At 39.2% G+C, this 17,951-nt stretch overlaps 1 protein-coding gene across 1 annotated transcript in view; it reads left to right on the top strand.

The window, feature by feature from the left end:
- Window positions 1-5,013: 5,013 nt before the first annotated feature.
- Window positions 5,014-17,951, top strand: part of LOC110446358 — a 34,273-nt gene continuing 21,335 nt past the window's right edge. The window contains exons 1-2 of the mRNA XM_021491472.1: window positions 5,014-5,124; window positions 16,979-17,412. Coding sequence (XP_021347147.1) covers window positions 16,989-17,412 — 424 coding nt within the window. The 5' untranslated portion in view covers window positions 5,014-5,124; window positions 16,979-16,988. The remainder of the gene's footprint in view (window positions 5,125-16,978; window positions 17,413-17,951) is intronic.

The raw sequence follows: 17,951 nt of genomic DNA, 5'->3' as shown, positions 1-17,951 counted from the left end.
GAAGGGCTACAAAGTTTGTTCAAATGAATAATCTTCACTCATATTCAAGGTCACAAGGGTCAAATATGTTAAAAACTTTTTAAACAACTTCTTTTGAATAACCAAATTGAACAGGGTGATGATATTGGGCCAGTAGCATGCTGCGATAAAGGGCTACAAACTTTGTTCAAATGAATGACCTTCTCCCATATTCAAGGTCACATGGGTCAAATATGTTTAAAACTTTAAACAACTTTTTCTCAATAACCAAAATGCCCATGGTGATGATATTGTGCCAGTAGCATGCTGAGATGAAGGGCTACACAGTTTGTACAAATGAATGACCTTCACCCTTATTCAGAGTCATAAGGGTCAAATATGTGAAAAACATTAAACAACTTCTTTTGAATAACCAAAATGCACAGGGTGATGCTATATGGCCAGTAGCATGCTGAGATGAAGGCTACACAGTTTGTTCAAATGTATGACCTTCACCCATATTCAAGGTCACAGGGGTTAAATATGTTAAAAACTTTTAAACAACTTCTTCTGAATAACCAAAATGCCCAGAGTGATGATATTTAGTCAGTAGCATACAAGGATCAAGGGCTACCAATTTTGTTTAAATGTATGACCCTGAATCATGTTCAAGGTCACAAGTACATGTTCAAAATATTTAAACAACTTGTTCTGAATAACCAAAAGGCTCAGGATGTTGATATTTAGTCAAGGCAGCAAGGAATATTACGTTTGTTAAAGTAAATGACTTTGACTTATATTCAAGGTCACAGGAGTCAAATTTGTTTAAATTCTGTAAACGACCTCTTTTGAATAACCATGGGTCCCAGGATGTTGATACTTTGCAAATTGCATCCTGAGATGAAAGGCTATAAAATGTGTTCCAACATAATTACTTTGTTCGACTTTCAATCACAGGGGTGGAATGTTAAAAAAAAAATGGGTCTTTTGATATTTTGCCTGTAGCTTTACTTTAGATCACTTTTAAGGTTACACGTGTTAGATTTATACCAGGTGAGCGATGCATGCCCATTTTGGCCTCTTGATTTTTAATGAATAGGTGCATTTTCTGTAGATACATAACGATTAATATTTTTTTACAGTATTTTTACCTTTTTTACTGTAATTATTCGTGTTCAACCCTGTAATTGTTTAGGGTACACGGTTTTGAAAGCCCTCGCCGTATCACATCCCAAAACCCGTATCAGTCCCCGCCGTATCACACCCTAAAACCCGTATCAGCCCGAAAAACCCGAATCACACTTTTTTTTTCGTTTTTTTTTAATATTTCAACAGAACAAATAAATCTTAAGATTGTAGTTTTTATTAGTAAGTATGTAATAAACAGAAAAAAACACGCTTTTTTCCACATCATACCCAGAATCATCCATCGACCAATATCAGCCCTCGGGTTGATACTGGTTGTGATATGGAAAAAAAAAACAATTGTTATTCTGCTGATATGTTAATTGAAGCACACCATTATATCTATACATTTCATTATAGTGTTTGTGGCAATAAACGCGTCTTCCAATGCCTGCTATATAGAATATTCATTGTCATTAAAACAGACGAGTTGTTATTCGCAATTAAGTATTTTTCTTCAGCCACAAATATCTTAGAATCCATATTCATTTAAAAATGAACTACCATGGGCAGTCAAAGCATTCCATATATGTAATTTGGATGTTTTAATATCGCGGACGTGATGTCTGAATCGTACCTTATGTTTTATTTGGATGCATTGGCATGTTTGCCACATCATGATTTCATTGTGGAAAACCTACTTTTGTAACACGGCCCTAAACTATGTTATTGTTGTTTATTACACCACTGACTACAAAAGTGTTCCACTATGAAAGAATATATGTGTCATATTAAGTAGGTCTTCTATAGATTTTTGTTAGCTGTCCGGTTTAAATTTATTGTAATGAACGATCCGGATAAATTAGTCTGTGCAGTATTATTTAACTACGTTCTACTTTGTTTATCATTACAGTTGCAATTAACGAAAACTAAGATATTAGGACACTGTGATACAAATGTGGCTTTATTTAAGATCCTCGTACTTAATTCGTTTCCTTGTCCAAACCTTCTTATACAACGAACACATAATTATTTAATATACTCGATGCGTTTTGTACATTTTTTTTCGGACAATACCATAAAAGAAAACAATAAGTCAAAGTTAATATTTCAGTTAATCAAGGAAATACATTTTAATGGTAACACTACATTTTCTTTGTGATGCCAATTTCAAATACCTGACAAATTTACGTTTGATGGAAAATATGTATTATGTCTTCGCCTGAAGTAACACAAGCTAGACGGAAAATACCGTTTGATAACTTGTGTTAAATCGATAAACATATACATATGACAGACTTGTATGGTAGATACAAAAAATATACAAAAAATATCAATTTTTCAAACCGCCTGTCATGTATTCTATTGAGCTTCGGTTTCGATTAACTTTGTTTTTCGCAGTTGAAGCACGGAGGGGGTAAACTATATGGAGGACAAAGTCCTGTAGTTTTTATCATATTTTGTATGAATTTCATGTGTATACAATGTAGTATGCGTGTCACCTAAACTGCTTTTTCTGAAGTCATGACAGATATTTTGTGTTAATTGTCCGATATGTATTTAACATTTGTAGCAAGGTAAAGAAATTGATTGGAATATTGTTTTTCGTTCTGTATTTAAAGTTCACTTCTTGGTTGTAATAACCACTTGCCGCATTAACACATCAGAGCCCAGTTTGGCAAATGACTAGTTGGCTAGACGCATAAACATTAAACTAGAATATTGTCAAAAATATTGAAATTGAAAACCAAATATGTATATATAACGATTTAACATGTTCACTTAATGATAACAAACAAACATTTGCTTTCAGGTTTTTTGAAAGTTATCTAAAAAAACATTTCAAAAATTTGTATTGACGATTCGTTAAGCTTACTATGCTTTGAACATCGGGAACTTGAAGATAGGTTATCGGTAACTTTGTACACACGTATACAATTGTCAATTTAAGGATCACCTTATCACTGCCAAAACTTGTAACGTGGTGCGGGAAAATGCTTATCCGGGCATGAATATAGCTTTGACAAACTGGGTGGTCGGCTGGTGCAGTAGATAGTGCACTTGCCTGTCACCAAGTCGGGCGGGGTTCGATTCTAAGATCGAACGGGTCACCTTCACGACCACGCTGGTTTTCTTGGGGTACTCCGGTTTCCTCCAATATTACGACCCCCCAAGCGCGCTAACATTCGGACCAACAAGAATGATAAAGATAAGATGTATCAACTTGTTTCATAATTGTTATAAAAGAAATAAAGTTAATACATCAATTTGTATATTTGATAAATTATTTTTGAAAAATAAAACCATACATTGCCGGAATTTTATGGGAAATAACCAAAAAACATTAACAAAATATAACCAACAACAGTGTTCTGAATGGAAATAGGAATCGGAAGGGCTAGACTAGTTTTCGAACCCTAGACTTCAGCTTGGTATAATATTGATCTAACCGATTGAACGACCTAGTCAACAACATTGTATTGGCTAACAGTGATACAGTTATATCCAAACGGAAGTTAAGGGAAGGGGACTATATAAAAAAAAAAAAACACAATGCAGAGGGACAGACGTCTTAAAGGATCCCCGACCACTGCCACAAATTGAAACTTTGCATTCCATTTGGTTTCGCCATGACTGTGGCTTTGATAAAACATTGTAAGAGAAAAGCATACCTTGCGGGACTTTTATGAGAACATAATGCAATGACCAAAATATTATCAACAGACATGTCCTGAGTGAAAACCACTCCGGGGGCCAGACCGGGGTTCGAGCCCTGAATTTCATATATTGTTATCCCTTCGCTGAAACCGATTTAGGGACCTGGACAACGGAAGTGTACATGCTAAAATGGTCTACAGTTATATGCAAACAGAAGTTAAGGATATGCTACTATAAATAAGGAAAAGGGCAGTTCAGTGGGACAGGCATCCTTAAAAAAAAAAAAATTAAACTACTTTAGCCTGCTTTTATATGACGTGTATGTATGTGCTGTCCTTGTGCGATCCTTTGATAACAAATAAGTGTAGGTATCCGGTTTTTAAATGTGATGTATGATAAGACTTGACGCATTTAATTGGCTGGTACATGTTCATGTAGATAGGTTACGATTAAATAATGACGATCCTTGTCAACATATCTACACCTGGGTATACAAAGTATTGTCAGTCTGCAAAACAAAACCATGATATTAGTAGTTGTCCTTTCATATTGAGTTTGTATTTACTATTCATTTTAAGTAACAGCTTAAATAATGGGAATTTAATAATTACATAATAGAAAAAAACAACAGATAGAGACTTAATAGACTAAACGGTCACAATGATGTTTAGCACTGATTGGTGATATGGGGGATGACATTCTTGCAATGTAAATGCTTTTTTAGAAAGTAAACGTTTATTTTAAAGGAATAAACTTTACTGTAATACATTACTTATCAGTTATCAGCCAGTGTTCTAATGGTTTCATTTAGTTTGAGAAAACAAATCGCGGAATTTTAGGATTTTAAGAACAATTTACGACAAATATTTGAATGAAATTGTAAACTATATGTTCTCTTTACCCTTGGACATAATTTCATCACGTTTAAATGCAATACATGTAGAAGAAAACTATGTATTCATCATGGCATGCATAATATCCAAAGAGCTGGTTAGGTAGGGGCTGTCCCAATCAACCTGCTCCATGGACTGTTAATTATCTGTGATAATTTTAGTCAACATATTAACATGTGACTTGTCATAACTATTATAACGATATTTTATACAAGAGTATTGATCCCTGCAATGTTACTCATGATTTATACTAAACAATTGTACATTTTTAAAATGTACCAATGATATTTTGATATATGACACTGAAATAAACAATAATGACTTGTATATTTTTCACCGCGTGAGTTCTTCATGATATAAATAGCATTCGACGAAACAGGCAGAACACTACCAGGTATTCACACAGGCACACATATAGCTACCAGACGAATGCCTAACACATCAGATACTGATACTATGTCGATGGTTGAAGACAGGGACAATAACAGATGTGAGTAATACGTTTCTACTATAACATTCTTCAAATAAAACTATCATTGTCATAACGTTGGCTGCTAAGGAGAGAAAACAAACTGTTAATATAAATTCTACTGAACCTGTGACTTATTCTTTCTATTATTTAAACAGGAACTAAGACTACATTAAAACAGAAACCCTAGTTATACTGCCAACATTAGTCTAGATAAATATTGCTGTTATTAAGAGGAATGCCGACAAACTTGGGTATACAGGAATTCTAAAGAAAACGAAAAAAGGAACATTGAATTATATCGGTGATAAACGAGGCGGTAAATGAAAAAAGGGGCACTATATCGAGGTTTTACCGTAGTTGTTTGCCATTTAATCGTGTATCTTTGTTCATAAAATAGATATTGTTAAGTGATATATTTGTTGATTATGATCTCGTCATACTACAAGTTTAGGATCGACGGAAAATATGTACAATGTCTTCGCCTGAAGTTGCACAAGCTAGAGGGGGAAATGCCGTTTGATAACTTGTGTTAAATCGATAAGCATATACCTGTATGGTAGATACAAAACATGTAAAATTCCAAACCGCCTGTCAGGTATTCTCTTAAGCTTCGGTTTCGACCATCTTTGTGTTTCGCACTTGAAGTACGATGGGGGTAAACTAAACACAATGGATGACAAAGTCCCGTAATTGTTATCAATGTTTTGTATGAACTCCATGTGTATAAAATGCTTGTCACCCAAACTGCCTTTGTTAAGTCATGACACATAGTTTGTACACTGAACTATAAATATGTTCACATGTGAAGCAAGGTAAACAATTGATTGGAACATTGTGATTCGTTCTGTATTATAGGTTTACTTCCTGGTTGTTAAAAAAAACACCTACCGCATTTACACATCAGATCCCAGTTTGGCAAAGGACTAGTTGGCTTAACGCATAATCATTGAATTAGAATAACGTCAAAAACTTTGAAATTCAAAACCAAAATGTATAAATAACAATTTAACATGTTCACTCAATGATAACAAACACACAATTCCTTTCAAGTGTTTGGAAAGTTCTCTAAAATACATTTCAAAAACTTGCTTTGAACATCGGGACCCTGAAGATAGGTTATTGGTAACATATACTGCTATATCACAATTGTCAATTTAAGGATCCCGTATCATTGCCAAACAATGTAACGTAGTGTGGAAAACTGCCAAAATTGACTGGTTAGGTGGCGCGGTGGATAGTGCACTTGTCTTTTACCGAACGGTCGTGAAAAGGTATGGGGTCACCTATCAAATCACGTGGGTTGTATACGTGAACTCCGATTCCCTCCCACAGTAAGACCCCACCGCACGCTAACATTCGGGTTAACAAGAGTGAATAAAATAAGTTGTATAAACTTGTTTCATAATTGGTATACAAGAAATAAGGTTTATGTATGTATATCTATATTTGATAATTTGTTTTTGAAAAGAAAACCATACGCTGCCGGATTTGTATTGGAAATAACAGAACATTTATAAAAAATAATATATTCAACAACAGTGTTCTGAATAGAAAAAAGAAATCAGAAGGGCTAGACTAGGTTTCGAACCTTAGATTTCCGATTGACTTAATCGATTTAACCGATTGAACTATCTGGTCAACACATTTGTCTTGGCTAACAGTGATACAGTTATATCCAAACGGAAGGTAAGGGAAGGGGACTATATAAGAAAAAAAATTGCAGAGAGATAGACATCTTAAAGGATCCCCGTACCACTGCCAAAAAAATGAGACTTTGCATTCCATTTATTTTCGCCCTCATTATGTCTTTGATAAACCATTGTAAGAGAAAAGCATATCTTGCGGGACTTTTATGAGAACATTATGAAATGACCAAAATATAATCAACAAACACGTCCTGAGTGTAAACTACTCCGCTGGGCAAGACCGGGATGCATACCCTGGATTTCATATTTTGTTATCCCTTTGTTGAAACCGATTGAGGTACCTGGACAACGGTAGTGTGCATGCCAAAATGGTCTACAGTTATATGCAAACCGAAGTTAAGGAGATGTTATTATAAATAAGGAAAAGGGCAGTTCAGTGGGACAGGCATCCTTAAAAAATTAAATTGAACTACTTTAGCCTTCTTTTATATGATGTGTATGTGTGTCCTGTCCTTGTGCGATCCTTTGATAACAAATAAGTGTCGGTATCGGGTTTTAAATGTGTTGTATGATAAGACTTGACGCATTTAATTGCCTGGTGCATGTACATGTAGATAGGTTACGATTAAATAATGACGACCCTTGTCGACAGATCTACACCTGGGTAAACAAAGTATTGTCAGTCTGCAAAACATAATCATGATATCAATAGTTGTCCTTTCATCCTGAGTTTGTATTAGCTATCAATTTGAAGAAACAGCTTGAATAATGGGAATTTAATAAATACATAATAGAAAAAAAAACCAGATAGAGACTTAATAGTCTAAACGGTCACAATGATGTTTGACACATACGTAAAGTACACGGTTAACATTTGTTATGCTTCTTTGTCACTGATGCGTTTGATAACAGTCTAGGGTAATACAGACTGTAACATAATACGACTGAACTACGTGTTAATTGTTGGGGTGGAAGTTTATTTTGGTTACGTCAAGTGTTAGGGTCGATCTCTGTCGTCTGTAGAGGTACTCTGGCCGTCCTTCAGCCGTACTATTTCTAGCCAATCTCTAGCCGTCCTCTAGCCGTAACTTATCTAGCTAACATATAGCCGTCCTTCAGCCGTACTATGTCTAGCCAATCTCTAGCCGTCCTCTAGCCGTAATTTGTCTAGACCATCTCTAGTCCATCTCTACCCCATTTCTAGCCGTAAGTTATCTAGTCCATCTCTAGCCGTCCTCTAGCCGTACTATATCTAGCCCATCTCTAGCCGTGTTCTAGCCATTCTATTTTCTAACCTATCTCTAGCCGTGATCTAGCCATACTATATCTAGCCAATCTCTAGCCATCCTCTAGCCGTACTATCTCTAGCCGTACTATATCTAGACCATATCTAGCCGTCCTCTAGCAATACTATATCTAGACAATCTCTAGGCGATCTCTAGCAGTAATGTATCTAGTCCATCTCTAGCCGTCGTCTAGCCGTACTTTTTCTAGCCCATCTCCAGCCGCCGTCCTCCAGCCGTACTATCTCTAGCCAATCTCTAGCCGTACTCCAGATGTACTATATAGGATGGCTAGAGATTGGCTAGAGATATTACGACTATCTCTAGCCGTTCTATAGCCGTAATTTCTCTAGCCCATCTATATCTATAGCCCATCTAGATATCTAGCCCTCCTCTAGACGTCCTCTCTCTAGCCCATCTCTAGCCGTACTCCAGATGTACTATATATGACTGCTAGAGATGGGCTGGAGATATTACGACTATATCTAGCTGTTCTCTTGCCGTAATTTCTCTAGCCCATCTATATATCTAGCCGTACTCAAGGTGTACTATTTCTAGTCCATATCTAGCCGTCCTCTATCCATACTATCTCTAGCCCATCTCTAGTCGTCCTACAGCCGTATTATTTCTAGCCAATCTCTAGCCGTCCCCTAGCCGTATTATTTATAGCCCACATATAGCTGTACTCTAGCCGTACTACCCCTAGCCCAACACTAGCCTTGCTCTAGCCGTACTAAATGTAGCTTATATATAGCCGTCCCCTAGCCGTACTATCTCTAGCCAATCTCTAGCCGTCCTCTAGTCGTACTTTGTCTAGCCCATCACTAGCCGTCTTCTAGCCGTACTATCTCTAGCCCATCTTTAGCCGTACTCCAGGCGCACTATATCTAGCCGTCATCTAACCCTACTTTCTCTAGCCCATTTCTAGCCCATCTCTAGACGTACTCAAGGTGTACTATATCTAGCTGTACTATCTCTAGCCCATCTTTAGCCGTCCCCTAGGCATACTATCTCTAGCCCTTCTCTAGCCGTTTTCTTTGCCGTTCTATATCTAGCCCATCTATAGCCGTCTTCTAGCCGTACTATATCTAGCCTATATCTAGCCCATATCTAGCCAGATGTCATCTAGCCCATCTCTAGCCGTCCTCCAGCCGTACTATTTCTAGCCCATCTCTGGCCGTACTCAAGCTGTACTACATTTGTATCTAGGACGGCTAGAGCACTGCTAGAGATGGGCTAGAGGTAGTACGACTAAATCCAGCCCATATCTAGGCGTGCTCTAGCCGTACTATCTCTAGCTTATCTCTAGCCCATATCTAGCCGTACTCTCTCTAGCCCATCTCTAGCCCATCTATAGCCGTACTGTTTCTAGCCCAACTCTAGCCGTCCCCTAGCCGTCCTATTTCTAGCCCCTCTCTAGCCGTCCTCTAGCCGTACTATATAGATCTATAGCCCATCACTAGCCGTGCTCTAGCCGTACTATCCCTAGTCTATCTATATCCTTACTATCTGTTGCAAATCTCTAGCCGTTCTCTAGCCGTACTATATCTAGCCATACTATTTCTAACCCCTCAGTCCACTAGCCATGCTATTTCTAGCCCATCTCTAGCCTTACTCTAGCCGTACTATCTCTAGCCTTACTATCTGTAGCAAATATCTAGCCGTCCTTTAGCCGTACTATATTTAGCCGTAATATATCTAGCCTGAGTATCTTTATCCAATCCCTAGCCGTCCTCTAGCCGTACTATTTCTATCCTTACTATCTCTAGCCTATCTCTAGCCGTCATCTTTGCCGTTCTATATCTAGCCCATCTATAGCCGTCTTCTAGCCGTACTATATCTAGCCTATCTCTAGCCCATATCTAGCCAGATGTCATCTAGCCCATCTCTAGCCGTCCTCCAGCCGTACTATGTCCAGCCCATCTCTGGCCGTACTCAAGCTGTACTACATTTGTATCTAGGACGGCTAGAGCACTGCTAGAGATGGGCTAGAGATAGTACGACTAAGTCCAGCCCATATCTAGGCGTGCTCTAGCCGTACTATCTCTATCTTATCTCTAGCCCATCTCTAGCCGTACTTTCTCTAGCCCATCTCTAGCCCATCTCTAGCCGTACTGCTTCTAGCCCAACTCTAGCCGTCCCCTAGCCGTACTATGTCTAACCCATCTCTAGTCGTCCTCTAGCCGTACTATCTATAGCCCATCATTAGCCATGCTCTAGCCGTACTATCCCTAGGCTATCTTTATACTTACTATCTGTAGCAAATCTCTAGCCTTCCTCTAGCTCTTCTATTTATAGCCCATCACTAGCCGTGCTCTAGCCGTACTATCCCTAGCCTATCTTTATACTTACTATCTGTAACAAATATCTAGCCGTCCTCTAGCCGTACTATATCTAGCATTAATATGTTTAGCCCATCTCTAGCCGTCCTCTAGCCGTACTATATATAGCCATACTATCTCTAGCCCTTCTAAAGCAGTTCTCTATTCGTACTATCTCTAGCCGTACTATATCTAGCCCATCTCTAGCTGTCCTCTAGCCATGCTATCTCTAGTCCATCTCTAGCCTTACCCTCGCCGTACTATCTCTAGCCGTAGTATATCTAGACCATATCTATCCGTCCTCTAGCAATACTATATCTAGTACATCTCTAGCCCATCTCTAGCAGTAATTTATCTAGTACATCTCTAGCCGTCCTCAAGCCGTACCTTTTCTAGCCCATCTCTAGCCAATCTCTAGCCGTACTGCTTCTAGCCCAACTCTAGCCGTCCTCCAGCCGTACTATGTCTAGCCAATATCTAGCCGTACTCCAGATATACTATATAGGACGGCTAGAGATTGGCTAGATATATCACGACTATCTCTAGCCGTTCTCTAGCCGTACTTTCTCTAGCCCATCTATATATCTAGCCCATCTAGATATCTAGCCGTCCTCTAGCCGTCCTCTCTGTAGCCCATCTATAGCCGTACTTAATGTGTACTATCTCGAGCCCATCTAGATATATAGCCGTCCTCTCTCTAGCCCATCTCTAGCCGTACTCATTGTGTACTATCTCTAGGCCATATATAGTCGTACTCTAGCCGTACTATCTCTAGCTTATCTCTAGCCGTCAACTAGCCGTATTATATCTAGGTCATCTCTAGCCGTCCTCTCTGTAGCCCATCTATAGCCGTACTCAATGTGTACTATCTCTAGCCCATCTATATATCTAGCCGTCCTCTCTCTAGCCCATCTCTAGCCGTACTCAAGGTGTACTATTTCTAGCCCATATATAGTCGTACTCTTGCCGTACTATTTCTAGCCCATCTCTAGCCGTCCTCCAGCCGTACTATTTCTAGCCCATCTCTGGCTGTCCCCTAGCCGTATTAGTTATAGCCCATTACTAGCTGTGCTCTAGCCGTACTATGTGTAGCTTATATCTAGCCGTCCCCTAGCCGTACTATCTTTAGCCAATCTCTAGCCGTCCTCTAGTCGTACTTTGTTTAGCCCATCACTAGCCGTTCTCTAGCCTTGCTATATCTAGCCCATCTCTAGCCGTACTCAAGGTGTACTAACTCTAGCCGTACTATATCTAGCCTATCTCTAGCCCATATCTAGCCAGATGTCATCTAGCCCATCTCTAGCCGTCCTCCAGCCGTACTATTTCTAGCCCTTCTCTAGCCGTACTCAAGCTGTACTACAATTGTATCTAGGACAGCTAGAGCACTGCTAGAGATGGGCTAGAGTTAGTACGACTAAATCCAGCCCATATCTAGGCGTGCTCTAGCCGTACTATATCTAGCTTATCTCTAACCCATCTCTAGCCCATCTCTAGCCGTACTGTTTCTAGCCCAACTCTAGCCGTCCCCTAGCCGTACTATTTCTAGCATTACTATGTTTAGCCCATCTCTAGCCGTCCTCTAGTCGTACTATCTCTAGCCATACTATATCTAGCCCCTCTATAGCAGTTCTCTATTCGTACTATCTCTAGCTGTACTATACCTAGCCCATCTCTAGCTGCCCTCTGGCCATGCTATCTCTAGCCCATCCATAGCCTTACTCTAGCCAACCGTACTATCTCTAGCCTTATTATCTGTAGCAAATCTCTAGCCGTCCTTTAGCCGTACTATATCTAGCCGTACTATAGCTAGCTTTGCTATCTGTATCCGATCTCTAGCCGTCCTCTAGCCGCACTAGCCATACTATCTCTAGCCATACGTTTTCTAGCCTATCTCTAGCCGTCCCCTAGCCATACTTTCTCTAGCCATACGTTTTCTAGCCCATCTCTAGCCGTCCTCTCGCCGTACCATATCTAGCCATACTATATCTAGCCCATCTCTAGCCGTCTTCTACCAATACTATATCTACCCATCTCTAGCCGTCTTGTAGCCGTGCTATCTCTAGCCAATCTATATACGTTATCTAGCTGTTCTATCTCTAGATGTCCTCTAGCCGTGCTATCTCGAGCCCATCTCTAGCCTTACTCTAGCCGTACTATCTCTAGCCTTACTATCTGTAGCTAATCTCTAGCCGTCCTTTAGCCGTACAATATCTATCCTTACTATCTTTATCCGATCTCTAGCCGTCCTCTAGCAATACTATCTCTACCCATCCCGAGCCGTCTTGTAGCCGTACTATCTCTATCCATATTATATCTAGCCCATCTCTAGCCTTCCTCTAGCCGTACTATATTTAGCCCATCTTTAGACGTCGTCTAGCCGTACTATCTCTATCCATACTATATCTAGCCCATCTCTAGCCTTACTCTAGCCGTACTATCTTTAGCCCATCTTTAGACGTCATCTAGCCGTACTATCTCTACCCATACTATATCTAGCCCATCTCTAGCCGTCCTATATTCATACTATATCTAGCCCATCTCTAGCCTTACTCTAGCCATACAATCTTTAGCCCATCTTTAGACGTCATCCAGCCGTACTATCTCTATCCATACTATATCTAGCCCATCTCTAGCCTTACTCTAGCCATACTATCTTTAGCCCATCTTTAGATGTCATCTAACCGTACTATCTCTATCCATACTTTATCTAGCCCATCTCTAGCCGTCTTTTAGCAGTACTATATCTAGCCCATCTCTAGCCTTACTCTAGCCGTACTATCTTTAGCCCATCTTTAGACGTCATCCAGCCGTACTATTTCTATCCATACTATATCTAGCCCATAGCTAGGCGTTCTCTAGCCGTACTATATCTAGCACATCTCTAGCCTTACTCTAGCCGTACAATATCTATCCTTACTATCTTTATCCGATCTCTAGCCGCCTTCTAGCAATACTATCTCTACCCATCTCGAGCCGTCTTGTAGCCGTACTATCTCTATCCATATTATATCTAGCCCATCTCTAGCCTTCCTCTAGCCGTACTATATTTAGCCCATCTTTAGACGTCGTCTAGCCGTACTATCTCTATCTATACTATATCTAGCCCATCTCTAGGCGTTCTCTAGCCGTACTATATCTAGCACATCTCTAGCCTTACTCTAGCCGTACTATCTTTAGCCCATCTTTAGACGTCATCTAGCCGTACTATCTATATCCATACTATATCTAGCCCATCTCTAGCCGTCCTATATTCATACTATATCTAGCCAATCTCTAGCCTTACTCTAGCCATACTATCTTTAGCCGATCTTTAGATGTCATCTAGCCGTACTATCTCTATCCATTTTTTATCTAGCCCATCTCTAGCCGTCTTTTAGCCGTACTATATCTAGCCCATCTCTAGCCTTACTCTAGCCATACAATCTTTAGCCCATCTTTAGATGTCATCTAGCCGTACTATCTATATCCATACTATAGCTAGCCCATCTCTAGCCTTACTCTAGCCGTACTATCTTTAGCCCATCTTTAGACGTCATCTAGCCGTACTATCTATATCCATACTATATCTAGCCCATATCTAGCCTTACTCTAGCCATACTATCTTTAGCCCATCTTTAGATGTCATCTAGCCGTACTATCTCTATCCATACTTTATCTAGCCCATCTCTAGCCGTCTTTTAGCCGTACTATATCTAGCCCATCTCTAGCCTTACTCTAGCCATACTATCTTTAGCCCATCTTTAGACGTCATCTAACCGTACTATCTCTATCCATACTATATCTAGCCCATCTCTAGGCGTCTTTTAGCCGTACTATCTCTATCCATATTATATATAGCCCATCTCTAGGCGTCCTATATTCATACTATATCTAGCCCATCTCTAGCCTTACTCTAGCCATACTATCTTTAGCCCATCTTTAGACGTCATCTAACCGTACTATCTCTATCCATACTATATCTAGCCCATCTCTAGGCGTACTCTAGCCGTACTATATCTAGCCCATCTCTAGCCTTACTTTAGCCGTACTATCTTTAGCCCATCTTTAGATGTCATCTAGTCGTACTTTCTCTATCCATACTTTATCTAGCCCATCTCTAGCCGTCTTTTAGCCGTACTATATCTAGCCCATCTCTAGCCTTACTCTAGCCCTACTATCTTTAGCCCATCTTTAGACGTCATCTAGCCGTACTATCTCTACCCATACTATATCTAGCCCCTCTCTAGGCGTACTCTAGCCGTACTATATCTAGCCCATCTCTACCCTTACTCTAGCCGTACTATCTTTAGCCCATCTTTAGATGTCATCTAGCCGTACTATATTTATCCATACTATAGCTAGCCCATCTCTAGCCTTACTCTAGCCGGACTATCTTTAGCCCATCTTTAGACGTCATCCAGCCGTACTATCTCTATCCATACCATATCTAGCCCACCTCTAGGCGTTCTCTATCCATACTATATCTAGCCCACTTCTAGGCGTTCTCTATCCATACTATTTCTAGCCCATCTCTAGACGTACTATATCCATACTATATCTAGCCCATCTCTAGGCGTACTCTAGCCGTACATAATTGAGGTCATTGCTAGGTCATATTTACATTGTGGTACATGCAGAGCTGGTCATTAGCCCTTACCAACCATTAAGTCCATAAACCTATCATTAATAATAATGGTACATGCGTAGTTGGTCATTAGATTATATACAGATATATAACTGTGTCACAAGACACTCGCTTTCCGGAGTTGTCGTTCCTCTTAATAAGATGAGTTGTAGGACCGATACCAAGTTTGTTTAGGGATTGGTAGTAGACAGTAGTAGGGGGAAAGTACACAAATAGTAAATATAAATGCGTACTGTAAAACTTCAGAATACATTTCGTTCTGGTTTACAAACTTTTGTTGAACTTCTTTAACATAAAATCCACCACAAAATATCTTCACAGTCGCCCTACAAGTCTAGGTGTATTTCAAAACTATGTATACACAGTGCATACTGAGGCTTAATTATAAACTAGGTATACACAGTGCATACTGAGCCTTAATTATAAACTATGTATACACAGTGCATAATGAGGCTTAATTATAAACTAGGTATACACAGTGCATAATGAGGCTTAATTATAAACTATGTATTCACAGTGCATACTGAGGCTTAATCATAAATTAGGTATACACAGTGCATACTGAGGCTTAATTATAACCTAGGTATACACAGTGCATATTGAGGTTTAATCATAAACTAGGTATACACAGTGCTTACTGAGGTTTAATCATAAACTAGGTATACACAGTGCATACTGAGGTTTAATCATAAATTAGGTATACACAGTGCATACTGAGGCTTAATTATAACCTAGGTATACACAGTGCATATTGAGGTTTAATCATAAACTAGGTATACACAGTGCATACTGAGGTTTAATTATAAACTAGGTATACATAGTGCATACAGAGGTTTAATCATAAACTAGGTATACACAGTGCATAATGAGGCTTAATTATAAACTAGGTATACACAGTGCATACTGAGGCTTAATTATAAACTAGGTATACACAGTGCATACTGAGGCTTAATTATAAACTAGGTATACACCGTGCATACTGAGGCTCAATTATAAACTATGCCATATGATATGTATCGCTCTACTGCTAGCGTGCAAATTCTCATGACACAAACAGTTTAAAGGTCACAACGCGAACTTCTACACAAGCGAACATTTGGACAGCTATTTATATTTTACTATGTGTCGATATACACACCCTTAAATGTTAAAAACGATAGATTGGAATCTGTTATAAGGGGAAATATACGTAAATCTTAGTTTTTAAAAATAACATATGTATGCTAATTAAACAGGCAGCATAATGTATAGTAGTTGATATTGGATGCGGATTTATATTCGCTATGTTTGCGGCCACCAAATATGGGGCAAAATAAAATACCAAGCCAAGATTGATACCGGGAATTAAAATATATGTGAATATGTACATACAAGAAAAGGATCTGTTCCCATAACTACTGAGTAATGAAAATAGGAAAAACATCAATTTCGCTATCTAATTTATATTCAAAAAACACTCGAAAAATAAATCCCATCACCAACATACAAAATTACCCTCATGCATGCGTTATTTGTAACTCCTGCGAACTTATTTGTGATCTGGACAACCGCGAAATATTAGCCCCACGGACTTAAACAACTACACATTACGTAAACTTATAAACGTCTTTCCATTAATGAAGGTCACTTGAGGAAGGAAGCTTTAAGAGGCCATGCAAAAAGGAAAGAGAAGAAATTTGAGAATATTAATCCATATTGTTGATAAGGAAACAAAGCAGATCAATTATGGTTTCTTTAAAATCCCCTAAAAAAAGCAGCGTGAGTCAATCATATAAATCTCCCGCGACGACCTTTTTAGGGAATGCAAGTGGATGCTATCAGTTATACAGGCGCTGGGGATAGGCTGAAACCCACTACGTTCCCCACTGGCGAAAGTCTTACTCACCGAAAATTCCCTGGTTTACATTTTCTGGCATGTACAATGAGTGTTATTTAAAGACCTAGATACTCATAGTATAAATGGAACTAATTTTAATAAAGTGAACATTTGTCTTGCAGTCATGTCGCCATGGCAACAGGAAAGAAACCAGCTCCAGATAATTTATCCCCCGAAATACTGCAAGCCGTGGAGAAAGGGGATGTAGCGCGATTCAACAAATGCGTGAAAAAAGGCGCAAACGTTTTAGGGTTAGATAAAAATGGATGGAACATTCTTCATCACATTGGCTATCACAACAAGTATGCGTTTTATAGAAGCATCGTGCTGGAACACACACAGATCACAACACTGATACATCAAACGGCAAATGACGGATCCACGCCCCTTATGATGTCCTGTAAGCCGATCCCTCCCGACATTCGTTTGATTGACGCATTCGTGCGGCTGGGTGGAGACCTCCTTTACAGAGATTCACATGGACGGTCATGTACTGACGTCACTTCCGACAGAAACACGCGCAACTACCTGTCTTGGAGAAGGCTACATACGACTGGTGAGTGCAAAATATTTATAACGGAAATTATAGACAGTCATCTGAATAGAAAGTTAAGAATGACACTTACCTACGAACGGACAAGACAGACTAATAAAATGTATTACCTGTAACTGAGCGAGATCGGGTTATCTCAGTCGAGGGTTAATATTCTGTAACAAATACCAACCGAGGCGGAAGCTAAGGTTGGGACGTTACAGAATCTTAGCTCGAGACTGAGATAACCCGATCTTGCTCAGTTACAGGTAAAAAAAAATATGTTCGAACCTGTTAGTTCGAAAAACAAAATGTTTTGCTGAAAAACTTCAAGTATCTGGTGCCTCAAATGATAATGACCTCTTCCCTACTTAATATTCATTTGAATGCTTCCGCGTAAAAATGTAGTCCGTTCTTACATAGATAACAACGTATTTCACAGTGTAGACTATATTTTATCTACAACACCAAATATCTAACAACATCAAAACTATACATATAACAACAAACTAGAACGTTTATAATGCAAATTGTCAATTTCAAGCAGTTAACGCGCGAATGAA

The sequence above is a fragment of the Mizuhopecten yessoensis genome, unplaced genomic scaffold, assembly GCF_002113885.1.
Source record: "Mizuhopecten yessoensis strain PY_sf001 unplaced genomic scaffold, ASM211388v2 scaffold2681, whole genome shotgun sequence".
Classification (NCBI taxonomy): Eukaryota; Metazoa; Mollusca; class Bivalvia; order Pectinida; family Pectinidae; genus Mizuhopecten; species Mizuhopecten yessoensis.
The sequence above is the reverse complement of the archived record's forward strand: the minus strand, read 5'-3'. Positions and strand labels throughout refer to the sequence as shown.